The sequence below is a fragment of the Primulina eburnea genome, chromosome 2 (genome assembly GCF_022965805.1).
Source record: "Primulina eburnea isolate SZY01 chromosome 2, ASM2296580v1, whole genome shotgun sequence".
NCBI classification, from domain to species: Eukaryota; Viridiplantae; Streptophyta; class Magnoliopsida; order Lamiales; family Gesneriaceae; genus Primulina; species Primulina eburnea.
This window is the reverse complement of record NC_133102.1, coordinates 40,886,879-40,902,378: the sequence shown is the minus strand read 5'-3', so window position 1 is coordinate 40,902,378 and position 15,500 is coordinate 40,886,879. Positions and strand designations below refer to the sequence as shown.

Here is a 15,500-nt window from a genome sequence, read left to right as displayed (position 1 = left end):
AAGCGACTTTGTGTTACAAACTTTAAGTTTCCGATGTATGTTGTCCGGGATGTTGTAACATCTGGCACAACATTTAATTCTGATAAAACACGAATTTGCATCTTATACTGATTTGGTTATATTCTTATTATTTTGAGCATCTGTCGGACAAAATAACTCTTACATTGACCATAAACTCTATCTTGGAGGTATGCATGATTGCATGTATATAGTTTAAAAAAGAGTTTTTGTTTTTCATTCATATCTCTTGTATTTAATGAATTTGACGAATGTATCTTTATGATTCTCGCACGTGATTAATGACAGAGTCAGAAATATGGTACTGCTCGAGCTAAAATTTTAAACTCTATAATGTTTTAATATTTTAAATTGATCTACCCGGACTAATATCATATTATTCTAAAATTATACAAAATTTACATGCAATTTTTTTTTTTAAAAAAAATTAGACTACCTGGGCTTTAAGCATGTGGCTCCGTCACTGCACGTGGTAAAGGGAGCTAAGTGTGGAATACTCTACGTCTATGAGACGTAAATGCAAGAAAAACCATGTTTAAAAACTATGGATGGAATTTGAATGATTAGATTTAAATGAAAGTGATAGAATGTTAATTCAATATTTGTTTATTGGTTATGACTATTTAATGAATTATTATGCAGTTAGCATGTCAATATTCGATTGTGGCATTTGAAAGTAAGATTCTTCTGCTTGTTTCTTATGTATTTCCATTTTTGTACATTTATTATCCTCCTAAAATTGTTCAGTGATGTTAAATCATCTTGATTGCTCTTAGCTCTTTTTTTTTTCTTTTTTTAAATTATGGAAAATCTTTTATATAAAAAAAAAATTAATTGAATGTGATCACATAATCATATTTATTCATGGCAGAAACTTGTATGAGACGGTCTCACGGGTCGTATTTTATGAGATGTATAACTTATTTGTGTCATCTATGAAAATATATTACTTTTTATGCTAAGAGTATTACTTTTTATTGTGAATATCGGTAGGATTGACTCGTCTCACGGATAAAGATTCGTGAGACCGTCTCACAAGATACCTACTCTAAATTTTTAATTTGAAATGCATAATTACATGTAAACTAGAAACCGTGAAGTATATGTATGGAATTAATATCCTGTGCATATATCTATAAATTGGTTGGATGTTAAGCAATAAAAATCATCCAATCAGAACTCAAATATAAAGCCAGACATCTGTTTCCCTAATGGTAAGGATGAAGCTCCAAAAGAGAACTAAGATATACTATCCACCATTTGATGAACTCTTATGACATATATTACATATCTTTATTTATGTTTTTTATCACTCATTTATTAATCATTCGATAATCAAATCTGTCGAACCAAACACTCTTTAGGATAGTTTGAAATTTTCCCGCCCAAATATTTGGTGTTTGTGTATATATATACTTCTAGGCAAAAATTTGTGTGAGACGGTCTCACGGGTCGTTTTTATGAGACGGATCTCTTATTTGAGTCACTTATTATGCTAAAAATATTACTTTTATTGTGAATATGGGTAGAGTTGACCCGTCTCACAGATTATAATCCATAAGACGGTCTCACATGAGACCCACTCATACTTATATACTATATTATTAAGTGTGAGGACATGATAATAACTACCCAGAGAGGACACCAACTTTTTTTTTTCAATTTTACCCTTATATGATACTAATATTACACTTTTGTTTTTTGTTTTTTAAATTTCAACATACATTTTTATTTTTAATTTCAACCATTCAAATATCAGTTTAGTCCCTCCATACTTTGTCAAATTTCATTTTAGGCTATCGATAGTAATAAAAAAGATTGTACACATACGTATCGCGTGTGCAGAATAACTAATATATACTAGGCATCAAGGGTGTTCAACCTTAATCTGAACCTCTAACTTTCATTTATATGAAAAGCTATTTTTTTTTTCAAATTCTAATTTTATAGCCGATGACTTATAAAACATATGAAATCAAAATATAAAATTTCGAGACCGAGTTGTAACAAGTCCCCAAGTGGAAAGAAAAAAAAAATTCTGATTTTATAAAAAGAAAAAGAAAAACTCATACTAGTACAACTTTTAAAAAATAATTAATATATAAAATTTATGAATATTTTCAACCAATAGTGATTGCCACTACTTGGTGTAAAATAAAGAATCTTTAGAGAAATGTTCAAACAACACAAACCATTATATCTAATGTTTGTGAACGTGGGTTTAGATGAAATTATTGAATTTTTTTAAAAAAATATTCTCATTAATTTTATTAAATTTGATTTAAAAATATTTTTAGCGCATGTTAAAAAATAATAATATATAACTTTTCAAAAATTAAAGAATTAAATATGTATTAATGTTGGTGGTCGACATCAATAAACTAAACACGATAAACATCATGTCATTGTAATAAGCTAACACAATCTAAAATTTTTATATATGATAGTGATTATGAGCCAAAAAATTTTTCGACATACATTGTATTTAAGAAAGTTTTTTAAAATTGACGAAAAAATAGTTTTTATAATTATATTATTTTTTCAATTTAAATGTCTATTCATTTTTCACTAATTTTTAATAAAATCATCTCGTGCATCACACGTGTTAAATACTAGTTATATTATAATCTATACTATCTATACTTCTATACTATTTTATTAAGGGTGAGACACTTAGAGTAACTAACTTTGGTGTCATGGTCTGTTTTATTAATTATATATATTAATAAAATGTTAAAATTTGAATGTAAGTTATATGTGGTTCAGCGGATAGAGTCTTAGTTCTTAAGAGTATAGGTTAAAGGTTCAATTCCTACAGGGATCATTTTTTTTTTATTTTTAATTTATATATCAAAATTACAGTTTAGTCCCTCACTATTTGTTATAATTATATTTTTATCATCATTTAAATATAAATCAAATGAATTATAAAAAATATTATACAAGCATGCAACGCGTGCGTCGGTACACTAGTAGTAAAAAAGAAAGAGAGAATCTTGGTAAAAACGCGAAATGACACTAACGATTACAGTTATAAAAAAAAACGAGGAACCCGAAAGCGCGCTAAAAATGAAGTACGTCAAGTTTACAGAATCCAGTGAAAAGGTGTTTTCATGGTGGCGTAGGGGTGTAGGGTCCATAGCCAGATTCCCATAAGCTCCTACAAATACTGAATTACTTCACTTTGCATTTGCAATCAAGCGAAATTTCTCACAGCCTCTCGCTGTTACGCTATCATCCTCATATCGTATCCATTTTCTCCATCTGTGCAAAGACCCTTGGATACTGTTTTTGGATTGATTGAGGTATGATTGATTGTTTCAAGATATTTATATCATTGGTACTGATTTTGCTTGCATTTGTGGTTGAAATGCTGATTTTTTATCTGGGATTTTGTTTTGTACACTTGTTTATCATTCGAACAATAACGGGAATTATACTGATTTCTGTAGAGGGGAAATCCAGCAATCGGTTTTGATCTTCAATAGTGAAGATATGCCGATGAGGAACAAGAGTTTTCATTACCTTTCTTCTTCTTCACCGATAAATGAACTCAAGGAGGAGTCACCAACAAAACGAGGCATAGGCACTATTCTTACCTCAGATTGTGAGAGAACTAAAAATTCCTCTTTGAGAAGAACTCTATCGGCCGACATGTCTTCCAAGAAGTGGCTTGAACAAAACGGATTTTTCTCCCCTGTCAAGAAGATTGCATCCTCTGGGGAACTAGGTAATTCGGTAGAGTCTTCGTCCGTCTCATCATCGGAAGATGAACAAGGATACGAAAAATGTTTGGGGCAAGATGAAGTTTGGGCGTCGATTTTGTCTCATAAAGTGCGAAACGAGATTCATGAGCCAGAGCAGATGGATGTTTGGGGTTCAATTCTGGTTCAAAAGAGTGAGAATTGTTCTGGTGTTCCACCACCTTACGTCCATCCACTCGTGAAGAGATCAAGCATCACTTTGAGCGAACAAAGTCTTGATATGTGTACTGAATGTATTGGATCAGAAACTGGATCGGATGGATTTTGTTCAGAAATTCTGAGTGATGTAGGCCAAGAAGAGGTGAAAGAATTGAACTCTGTTGGAGATTTCCATCTCCCAAAATCTAGAAAAGCAATGGCCACTCCTTTACCTCCCCCACTATCTTTCATTTCTAGTGATGGTGCTTCGATTTACATGCGATCCCACCGCAAGAACGGTAGGTTGATTCTTGAAGCTGTGTCTGTTCCTCCTTCAAGAAACTGTTTTCAAGCTCACAGGGGAGATGGACGCCTTGTTTTATCGTTTTTGGATGATCACACCCCACAAGAAGGTAGCAAGGATATGGAGGATAATGAAAGTTGGATTGATGAAGTGTTTGATAATACGGAAGCAGCTTTTGATCAAGGAATGGAGGAGATTGCGGATAGTGCCAGTTGTGATGGTGGTGAGGAGGAGGAGGAGGAGGAGAGGAACGGGTGGCAGAGGAGAAGTTTCAAGTTAACAACGCCGGGAAAGTAGTGCACTTTGTGGCTGATCACAGCTCAACATCATTGCCAAGATTGGTAAGTGTGCAGAAATCAGGACCTAATGATGAAAAACATGATGGGATTAAGGAACAAAACAATGAACTCGGAGGCTGAGGTGCCGGTGGAGGAGCTCCAAATTCCTGAGCCTCTCCCACTGTGGCCTCGGGTTCCTCGGTCAATCTCATATCCGCAAATCCCCTCTTCCTCATTCAACACTTACGAGTACTTCTGGCGGAACAAGGCCGCCGTTTGTGATGGTGTCGTCAACTCCATCATCGCCAGCCACTCAGTCCACACCCCTCAAAACCAACAACAATTGCAAGGCGAGAGGCACAAAGAGTCGAGATTTGGTGCTAATGAGAGGAAACAAGACACAGTATTTTGTTCCATATTTGAAGGGATGCAAGGAGTTTCCAAGATCTTTGCTAACATGGGAGCCATGTAGCATTGTCACTTCCTAATTGTTTAGCCAAATCATTAGTCCCTCTGCATTGGAATTGCCTATCTTTAGTAATGAAAACTCCAATTTCAAAGCAAATGGTAACATCGATTATGGTTTGTCCTACATAGACACAAGTGTCGGTAGACATAAAAAATTAATGATTTTAATTTTGGTCAACTATTTTTCCTAAAAAAATGATATCTCTCTCCAAAAATTAATATGTATACCATAAATAATCGTCTCACATAACTTTCCATGTAAAAAATCACAAAGACAAAAACATGTGTAAGACGGTCTCACGAGTCATATTTGTGAGACGAATCTCTTATTTGAGTAAAAATTATGTATTACTTTTTATTGTGAATATCGCGGACTCATTCAATCACAAAAGCCCTCCACCATCGCTTTTAAAGAAAATTTGGGATAAACAGGAATGTATAATGAACGACAAATCCACAATTAGATGGACGGAATGATTGATTGGGAGGTCGAAGTTTGCAGCATAGGATTTATCAAACACAACCAACTCAAGAACTAATGAATCAATTATAGTATGCCTAATTTTTAAAAAACGTGCACGCCTAAAACCGTACACTAATGGGACAAATATGTCTAAATTTTAAAAACATGGGTTTTAAATAGCTTTAAATTTTGACATGAGATTTTATGTTTTTAAAATTATTTTATAGGGGTGATAAATGTAGTTTATCTTAGACAATTTAGTGAATCTTTTATTAACAATTGCTTGGGAGTTGGACCTCATTCAGTACTAGCGTGGTAAACAAATCGACTAAGTTTGCGAGCTTTTCGAGTCGATTCGGTAAATATTTGATTCGTATTCGAATTTATCGAACTCGAGTCGAACTCGTTCTTCGAAACTTTTTTCAAACCGAACTCCAGCTAAAATTATTTTGTTCAATAGTTTGCGGGCAGCTCGCGAGTTTTAATATTTTATAAATATAATATTGATATATTTAAAATATATATATTTCGAGCCTTTCAAAAGGTACGAGCTTTCAAAATTCATTCTCGGTCCTTAATATAATAATATCCGATCAATAATTCAAATAGCTCGCGAATAAGTTCGAATTTTCGAGCCGAACATGAACTTTATTTTGAGTTAAACTTGAACAAAAAATTTAAAAATTTCGAACTTCAGATCGAGCTCAAACTCGAATATACTTATTCGAGCCGGATTCAAATTTTTACTAATATTCGACTCGATTCGATTCATTTATACTCCTATTCAAAACCTCAAAAGCCCAAATAGAATTAGATGTTACGAGGAGTTTATTTTGGGCCTAGTTCTGAAACCCCTCCAAGCCCAAATGTTATACATGGTAGTTGGATGAGGTCAATTGTCCAAATCTCAAGGCAAATAGGCCCATTTATTGGAGGCCTCTACTAACTACCTGTTCCATAAGAAAAATCCCGATGGGCGAGACTGCCACCTCCGCCGCTGCTCCGACACCTGACGAAGATCAGCTGCTTAAAAGTTTCCTCGCGGAAGTCAGCGAGGTCGAGCGTGACAATGAAGTTAACAGGTTATTTATAATGACTTATAAGTATCAATTTCGTAAAATTATTTTATTTTAATTTGTTTCCATTGTTTTGTAGTTATAGGTTTGTGTTTATCTGGATATGTGTTTGATTGAAATGACGGTGAAGAGGCAAAGAAATGTCAGAGAGGAATTTTGTGGGTAATTTTTTAGCTTTCAGGGCTATATAAATTGATGTGCGGCCGTGTTAGCGTGTATAATTTTTAGATTTTTTTTGGGGTGATACACAATGATTAGGTATTGATGATTCGACCGTAAAATTGGGAATCATCGAATCCATTTATGCAAATAAAGGTAACTTGTGAGTAAACACGAGCGTTAAGCTTTAAAATGCAGAGGTATAGGTGAGTGTCATTTGTTGCTGAGAAAAGTTCGGTTAAGCCAAGATACTTATCACTCTATCCTGTTTGATTACATGTATTTTTATTTTTCTTCATCATGTAGTCTATTGATTGACCTTGTGTCCTGATTGGTGTTCAATTACAACTATAAAAAAAATTAAGTACCAATGACTTTATTGGATTATTCTATGCTATATCTGAAGTATTTTTTCCCCGTATATGGTTAAATGTTAGATTTTGGATTATCAACATATATGTCAGTTAAATGTTAGATCTTGGATTATCAACATATATGTCAACTTCAATAAAAATGTGAGAGCTCATAGACTAACCTGGCTCTATTTTGGACTCCCTTTTAGAATAAAATATTCGTGAAAAACCTTTTTGGTTTCTTTAATAAACTCTCCTCCTTCCTTTCTTTTTTAAATTCCTTTTATTTGTGATTTTTGCATATGCAACTGGCTTCCATACTAATAAACTGGACTTAAATGAGGTTTTGCATCTGCTGCTGACATATCTTATCTTGTTAATTCTTGGCTTCTGTAGGATTCTTTCATGCTTCAAGTTAAATTCATTTGAACATCTTAACCTACCATTTGATTCATCACCAGATGATGTAAAAAAGCAATATCGCAAGGTGATCTTTTGCATTTACCAATCTATTCAACTATATATTATTATTATCTTTGATTTTGATGAAGGAAGTTTTTAAGGTTACTTTCTCCTCTTTCAGTTATCTTTGCTAGTTCATCCTGATAAATGCAAACATCCACAGGCAAAGGAGGCATTTGCTGGTAACAAACTCTGACCCAAATATGTAATTTTCTGCATGCAACCTTTACACTTTTACGCATTTGGTGACGAGTTTGTTTCATAGCTTGATTCTTATTCTACATTTCATTGGTTTTATAGAAGCATTATTGTTATGGTAGTTTGTTAAGATGGTATCTATTTGAAATAACTTGAATACTCTATGCCCATAGGATCCTGTTAACCCATTTGCTTCATGTAACATTATATATGAACTACTCTTTTGGCAACATCAGCATCCCCGAGGTTTGGTCTTGTTCGATAATAACGACAGTACGACAACTCCCTGATCCTTGAGGTATATGGGGTGTGTAGTAGTTCTGGCACATAATATTAGTAGAACAGGACTTACAAGATTATAAAGTTGAATCTTTCATTTTGAGAAAAAGTGAATGCTTTCGAAATTTTTTTCATAAAATTTGAATTTTTTTATTTAACATGAATGACTACGTCTGCTTATTCTCCTCTATTTCCCCCTAAGTAGTCAGTATTTGGTCTTTTTGGTGGAAACAATGCTCGTTCTAATTATACGCTTATCATGGCACCATGGGAGGAACTATGGCTGTGTTTATTATAAGCTCCCTTATGTGGAATATGGTCGTGTTTAGTATAAGCTCCTTTGTGTTTAGTAATTTACTATGTTGTTTGAAAATGATCCAATCCTTCACCCTGTTTTGAGCCTAATTTATATATGAGGATGTCTAGATTTCATTATAGAGGAAATTTCTGTATTTCGTACAAGGGAATTTAATAATTTTACGATTGGAGTATAATTGCAGATTTATATGTTTCCATGATTTCTTGTTCGATTGTGAAGCTCCCGCTTACGAAGGTGGATAAGGTTACCTTTTTCATGGGATTTGGCTATCATCTTTTAAGTAGAAAGCAATGTATATCAGTTCTCTTATTATTTCTCAAACAATGTGTTGTAACATTTTGTGGGTTTTTTTTTGGTTAAAAATCACTGCATACTTGGAGCTTACTTGGTTTATCAAATGAAGGTTTGGTGCTGTGGTTAACCTCATGCTTAGAATTTTGATTCACATATTTCTTTGAAATTATTTTTACCTACCTTGTAGCCTTGGCTAAAGCTCAACAATTACTACATGACCCACAGGAGAGGGAGTATCTTTTGAACCAAGTTAATTCTGCCAAAGGTTTGTGCTTGCTTCTTTTTTTCTTAAGGACCTATTTCCTCCAATTTTTCTTGCCTATATATAGTTATTTAAAAATATGATTATTTCATTATACCAAAAAAATGGTGGTTAGCTTCAAATAAAAAAAAATCTTGTAGCTTGATATTTAGTTCTACGAGTGGATCAACTACCAATTCACATTTTTCTCTTTCACATCTAATATTTTTGCTGCATTCTTTCATGGAAGGTCTTTTATGATTATAGTATAGAGCTATAAGAATTTCTGTCATATGCTTATAAATATGACCTTTCTACAGTACATCTGTAAAGCAGCTATCTGTTCTTAATGTTTTGCAGAAGAAATTAGAGCAAAGAGGAAAAAACAGTTGAAAAAAGACACTGCTACCAAGTTAAAGTCATTAGTAGATGAGGTAAAGGTTCTTTTTTTGCATCCACTTTCTTGATAATTCTTGGTGCATGTGTTGTTAATAATCACCTGTCCGTTGAAATTTGCAGAAATAATATTTCCTTCTTCTTTCTGTGGATGTTTTTCATTTCTTCACCTTCCATCCCATTATTTGTTTCTGTTGATATGCGATCTTTAATCTTTTGGTGGGTTTGACCTCATCTTTTTCCCGTGCATCACACTGTTTGCTTCTGCTAAAATGTGAATGAAAATACATATATTCCCTTCATGATTGAAATTTGAACTTAATATCGGTTGATATGCAGGTGAACAACAGATTATAAGGTTCCATAATTTTTAATAATGATGCAGGGAAAGTATGAACAGGAATATGAACGATCAGATGAATTCCAGCAGCAGCTCAAGTTAAAGGTTCGAGAACTCTTAACGGATCAAGAATGGAGAAGAAGGAAGATGCAAATAAGGGTACGCTGCATCACTTTTTCTGTGCTGATTGCTATAATTTCTCTCTTCACATCCATGCTGTCTTTGAAACTTGTAGATATCAGAGGAGGAAGGTAGATTAAAGAAAGATGAGGAAGAAACTAAAGAGTTGTGGAAACGGAAGCGTGAACACGAGGAGCAGTGGGAAGGCACAAGAGAGAATCGGGTTTGTTGTTTATACATGTCATGACACTTGTTAGGCGTGTAGAAAGATGGATGGATAGGTCGAGAAAAGTGAGAATGAGAATGTATTTTAAAGTCTGGTGATTTTAAGTCATGAACATCAAGCTACATAATCGATATTTTACCCCTCCTTTGAGCTCGAAATTGGAAGTACAAGTGCCTGTTGGGCTCTGAGAAATTGAGTGTGGACACAGTTTCGTTAAAACCAGCCCTGTGATGAAAAGTTGAAGACACCAACTTTTTAGTTTATTGGTTTCATTATGCACTAAGAACCTCGTTTTCTTGTACTAACATTGCTAACAGCTGATTTGGGATCTTTCAGGTTTCCAGCTGGAGGGACTTTATGAAGGGTGGAAAGAGGGCAAGATTTCTCTGTTTCGTTTTGTTACAGTAAGATGTATTTTTTATGTGAACCCCAAAAGTGCAATTCGATGCAATTTTTTCGACATTTGTAGGTTAAGAAAGGCGAGCTTCGACCTCCAAAGCTCAAGACAGAGGATCCGAATAAATCATATGTCCAAAGGCCGGCGCAACGGTGAACCAAGGCTTTTATTGTCGATTAATCAACTATATTGTTGGCACAAAATCTGTGAAGGCATAGTTTGAGCAGGGTTGGTGTATGGCGATAATTTGTATCTGTTAAAAGGCTTAAACTTATATGCTAATACAATCAATCGTGCTAGTTAAAGCACCAGTAATTTCAAGTTATCTGAAGCTCAGAGCACGATTGGACTCAAAAAATGATCTCTTATTTGAACCAAATTGTTTTACGACGTACTAAGCGGAAACACAAAATTGCAGGAGGTGAATGACCAAAGAATTCCCTAAAATTCAAATAAAAAATTCAAATATCAAAAGCCAACACTCTTCAATCATTCAGAAAGTTTTAGGGAGAGGAGGTGTCGAAAAATCACAAGCCAAATTCTTCGTAAGGATTCGAAATAGGTCGAGTTGTGAAAGTATTTCAACCATAAACTTCATTTGCAAATTGAATGTTCATGCTCAATGTAGCTAGTTGAGGAGCACACTGAGAGGATTGCCTGACAGTGTGATACATCAAACCATAGTTTAAGTATACATGTCAAAACGGGCTGACGGGACGGGCCAGCCCGCAACCCGCCACAATCCGCCATTAGGTAGGGCGGGGTGGGCCATCCCGTCATTTTGGCGGGCCTCTAAATGGCCAACCCAGCCCAACCCACCTTGAGTCGCGGGTTAGGCGGGCCAACACGCTTATTATTTTTTTAAAAAAATATATTAAACAATATTAAAATAAACATAAAAGAAAAATATATTTCAGTCAAATAATTTCATAAAAAACTTAAAAACATTGAAAGCATACAACAATCAACATAATCCATAAAAAAATAAAGTGCTTATTCTAATTCACACAAGATTTCATCGTAAAAGTGAGAAACATTGGAAGATAATAGAAAGTCGAGTAAACAGAAGATTGTAAATTTCGAAAATATTATGTGTTCACATAATTACTTTTTTTACTATATTATTTCGATAATTCTGGATTAGTTCGAGTTAAACATTAAAAAAAGGGAGGAGACTGGAGAGTATAACATCTTCAAAAAAATAGAAGCATAGAGATTTTAACAGAGTGATTGAAGTTAGGCACATGAGAAAAAATAAAGAAGAAATAGGAATTTTTATATAAAATTTAAAAATATAAAATTCTACCATAATTTGGCGGGCCAGCCCGCAACCCAAACGGGCTCAACCCGTTTGGCCCGCCTCCAAACGGGCTCAACCCATTTGGCCCGCAACCCAAACAGGCTGCTATTTTATCAACCCGACCCGCTCAATTTTTATGGCGGGGCGGGCCGACCCGACGGGTCTGGCCCAATTTGAAAAGCCTAAGTTTAAGGGGGGAGTATGGTTGATAGCGCGTTATCCAAAGAGGATCCGAGCCAGTCAATATATATGCGGTAGGTGAACCGAGTGTTCCAGTCGCTTATACTAGCACATATATGACCCAGAAAACACCACCACCAAAGAAACCAAAAGTTCCCGCAAGAGCCTAAGCACCACTAGGAAGCGAGGAAAACGACCCAACTGCAATTATAGAAGGTGCTGTCAATTTACTTTCAAAAATCAGGAAAGTTTTATTTGACCATGGGTGAACACATTCTTTCGTTTCTCCTATTTTTGTTCAAGATTTTTCATTGCCATCAGAACTTTTTCACCTAGAAATCAGTATGCCAATGGGTATAGTAAGGTAACCTCAGACATCATCTACCAAATTGCCCCGTAAGGTTTTATGAACACAAATATTGAACACAAATATCCGGCAAACTTGATCAAATTACCTATATGTGAATACGATATCACACTAGGCATAGATTGGTTGTTTATGCAGCAAACTAAGTTAAATTGTTACAAAAAGAAAGCGACACATTTAGGTCTCACCTCATCAAATTTCAATGATACCAATAATCACGAAAGATCCGTAGAAATGTAGAAATAGTGTCCGCTTCTCAAGCTAGGAAAATTATGACAACATGAGGGCAATAATTCTTAGCTTGTATCATAAACAAACCAAAAGAGCAGTCTAGGATATCAGAAATTCTACTTGTTCAAGAATTTCATGACATCTTTTCTGGAAAAATCAGTTCTAGATATAAAGTTCACTATTGAACTCACTCCCTGAGCCACCCCAAATCCAGGGATTATTCCATCCTATCCCTGCAGGCACTCAGGAGTACATCCAAGGGCCGGAATTTTTTCTGGCTCAATTTTTTTTTTTAATATTTTTTTCCCATGAAGTGGAATCCCAACTATTCATATGGGGGGTGGGGATAAGGATCGAACGAACCCAAATCCAAATATTTCTTAAAATTTTATAAATGTCCTTCACATGTTTTCAAAAGGCAAATTATAATGCAAAATTAATTAAACATTCCGCCAACCACCTTTTATTCAATTTTACATCACACATCTTTCCAATTAATGAAAATAAGCATCACCTCAAATCTCCACATCACCTATTTATCGTTAATAATTTTTTCACATGCTATTATAGTTTAATTTGTACATTGGGTTGTATGATTTGTATGACACAAAATCATTTTTTTTTATTTATTTCAATATTTCATCTCAAAATCCGTTATTATTTTTTAATATTATTATCAGTTTCGATATTGAAAGATTTGAAATTTATTAATACCAAGCCACCAATATTTGGTGAATTATGCAATACAATATTATTATTATTATTATTTTAAAAAATAATCTTATTATTATATTATTAATACTAATAATATTATTATTTTATTATTGATATTACTTTCGTGGTGAGTCAAGGGATGTTGATAGTAATTTCATATCCGTCTCGAACTACTTCAGAGATTTTAAAAAATCCACGAATTCAAACCCGAAAAAATCGGAGACATTCGTCCCTGTTTTGGGTTTTCTCGTGGGACCTCAAACCCGTGTGAAAAGTTGCCCTCCCTATTCTCTAGTTCATCCCAATGTCGTACGGTTGCCCAAAATGTAGCCGGAAGTATCGTTTTCGGACAATTACAAACTTATGAAAATCATTTCAAAAATACACATTATGGACAATATCGGCTAAGATTTTCGGAAAAGCAATAGAACGTTCCACAGTGGTTTCACCTAAAAATCTTGGCTGTGCTTGGTGTCGGGAGAACACCCTCCCGCTGTCATGGTGGCGTGTTCCTTCCACGCGCCACGTTGTTTTTAAAAACTTACCATGGCCAAGGATTTCTATGGTGCTTTTAGGCTTTAGTCCAAATTTTAGAGTTTTTAAGTTAGTATATCTATTCTTCTATTCTATTTTATTAAAATTGAGGACATGATAGTAAGGACACCAATTTTTTCTTCTAATTTTACCTTTATATGATACTAATATTACACTTTTATTTTTTGTTTTTTTTTTAAAAAATAAATTCAACACACACTTTAATTTTTATTTTGTTTATTTCAACAATTCAAATATCAATTTAGTCTCTCTATAATTTGTCAAATTTCATTTTAATAGTCCATCGATAATGATAAAAATAACTGTACATATACGCATCGTATATGCAGAGTAACTAGTGGTTTATTATGAATTTATTTTGAAAAACCAAATGTCTATTACTTGTTTTTTGAAAGTTCTACGAAGTGTTTTAATACTTATATTTTACTTTCATGCAAATTATTTTTGGACATAAATATAAAATAAAATAAAATTTGTTCACCATGATATCTACTACACCAAATTTCCGACCTATGAATGGAAACATTCACGGAAAGTCTAAAACCACCTTTTTTTCGACAACCAAAAAACTTTGGTAGTGTCTAACCAATGAGAAATAAGCTATTAATCACTTAAAATCAATTAAGCTAAGTATGCGTCAAAAGCTAAAGCCACACTTGTCAAACATTTGAAAAATTTCTCTTGTAATATAGGCTATAAAAACACAACCAAATCAGTTCTCCGTCATAATAATTGTGTCTTCTTCATCTACCAAATTAGTACATATTATGGGGGTTCGGATATTTGATTACGCTATTTGAATATTCCAAATATGTAAAAAATTATTATTATTTCGAGTGTAATTTTTGTGATCCACAAGTTAGTCTACAGGAACAAGTTTGTGATATTGTATTACATGATTTCTTGAATCTTGTCATATAGCTTTTTGGCATTTTGTTAGATACTTGTGATAAAATTAACATTCTCTTTATCAAATATTGCATTGCATCATATTATAACTTCACATATATGATATTGTAATGCATGCTGACAATATTATTGAATTCCAATCATTCATGAACTATTGTAAATGAATGGATGAATGACTGTTTATTGGAGTTTTGTACAACGATCATCGTACCAGAAATTCAGTCCGCATTTAAATGCAACTTCGGCTCGAAAAATGAGTCTAATGAACAACGAGTGATCGACTCGAGTATATTGTCCATCTGAACAACGTGATTTCGGTCCCGAAATGTAAGTTAACTTTGGTTCGAAAATGATTATGCATACTGAATCTGTGTCAGTACGCAAGGAAAAACGCTACACCAAATGTTTGTGGAGAGCATTTCTTTAACCTACATTATTCACTCTAGAAACCAATATAATTATTACATTATTATTGATTTCACTTTGATTTATAGGCATTTTACCATTTTCATTTCATTACACATAATATTAAAATATTATACAACTATATCATCTTTTGACTTGTTATATTAAGTAAATCAAATTTATGTCTTCATTAAGTTATAAAAGAATTAATCTTTATTATCTTTTCTGTTATTATAAATGTCAGATATCGAAATATCGAAATCTGAACTAGAGGAAATAAGAAAATGAAAAGTATGTAATTATGACACAAATTTACATTCGAAATAATAATAATAATAATAATTTCTGATATAACATAATTTAGTATGATGTAAAATAAAAATAATAATAATAATAATTTCTGATATAACATAATTTTGTATGATGTAAAATAAATAATTTTGTATGATGTAAAATAAATTATTAATGGACATTCCCACAATATGAGAATGTTCCAAGGAATTTAGGAGTGTTGTTTACATTGGTAAAGTCGAGTAGGAACGAAGT

At 33.4% G+C, this 15,500-nt stretch overlaps 2 protein-coding genes across 5 annotated transcripts; both read left to right on the top strand.

The window, feature by feature from the left end:
* The first annotated feature begins 3,134 nt into the window (after positions 1-3,134).
* Positions 3,135-5,117, top strand: LOC140823200 (protein FAF-like, chloroplastic). Of its 2 annotated transcripts, none has more exons than XM_073184401.1 (2): positions 3,135-3,335; positions 3,484-5,117. In XM_073184401.1, the coding sequence occupies exon 2, from the start codon at positions 3,514-3,516 to the stop codon at positions 4,519-4,521; it is 1,008 nt and encodes a 335-aa protein (XP_073040502.1). In that variant the 5' UTR covers positions 3,135-3,335; positions 3,484-3,513; the 3' UTR covers positions 4,522-5,117. The 2 variants fall into 2 exon arrangements, with proteins under 2 accessions (XP_073040502.1, XP_073040501.1); XM_073184400.1 differs by having other exon boundaries at positions 3,137-3,323; positions 3,471-5,116.
* A 1,225-nt stretch (positions 5,118-6,342) lies between these two features.
* LOC140823199 (J domain-containing protein spf31) lies at positions 6,343-10,680 on the top strand. 3 transcript variants are annotated; one of them, XM_073184398.1, is made up of 10 exons: positions 6,394-6,515; positions 6,589-6,671; positions 7,418-7,508; positions 7,605-7,665; positions 8,761-8,838; positions 9,175-9,248; positions 9,596-9,709; positions 9,786-9,893; positions 10,233-10,300; positions 10,366-10,680. In XM_073184398.1, exons 2-10 carry the CDS (start codon positions 6,613-6,615, stop codon positions 10,514-10,516), a joined length of 804 nt encoding a protein of 267 aa, XP_073040499.1. In that variant the 5' UTR covers positions 6,394-6,515; positions 6,589-6,612; the 3' UTR covers positions 10,517-10,680. The 3 variants fall into 3 exon arrangements, with proteins under 3 accessions (XP_073040500.1, XP_073040498.1, XP_073040499.1); XM_073184399.1 differs by lacking the exon at positions 6,589-6,671 and having other exon boundaries at positions 6,343-6,515; positions 10,233-10,271; XM_073184397.1 differs by lacking the exon at positions 6,589-6,671 and having other exon boundaries at positions 6,343-6,515.
* Positions 10,681-15,500: the final 4,820 nt, after the last annotated feature.

Coding starts and splice junctions, on each gene's coding strand:
- LOC140823199 (XM_073184397.1), top strand. CDS start 6,406: ATGGGCGAGACTGCCACCTCCGCCGCTGCTCCGACACCTGACGAAGAT. Junction 7,509..7,604: donor TAAAAAAGCAATATCGCAAG/GTGATCTTTTGC, acceptor CTCCTCTTTCAG/TTATCTTTGCTAGTTCATCC. Junction 9,249..9,595: donor TAAAGTCATTAGTAGATGAG/GTAAAGGTTCTT, acceptor ATAATGATGCAG/GGAAAGTATGAACAGGAATA.
- LOC140823200 (XM_073184401.1), top strand. CDS start 3,514: ATGCCGATGAGGAACAAGAGTTTTCATTACCTTTCTTCTTCTTCACCG.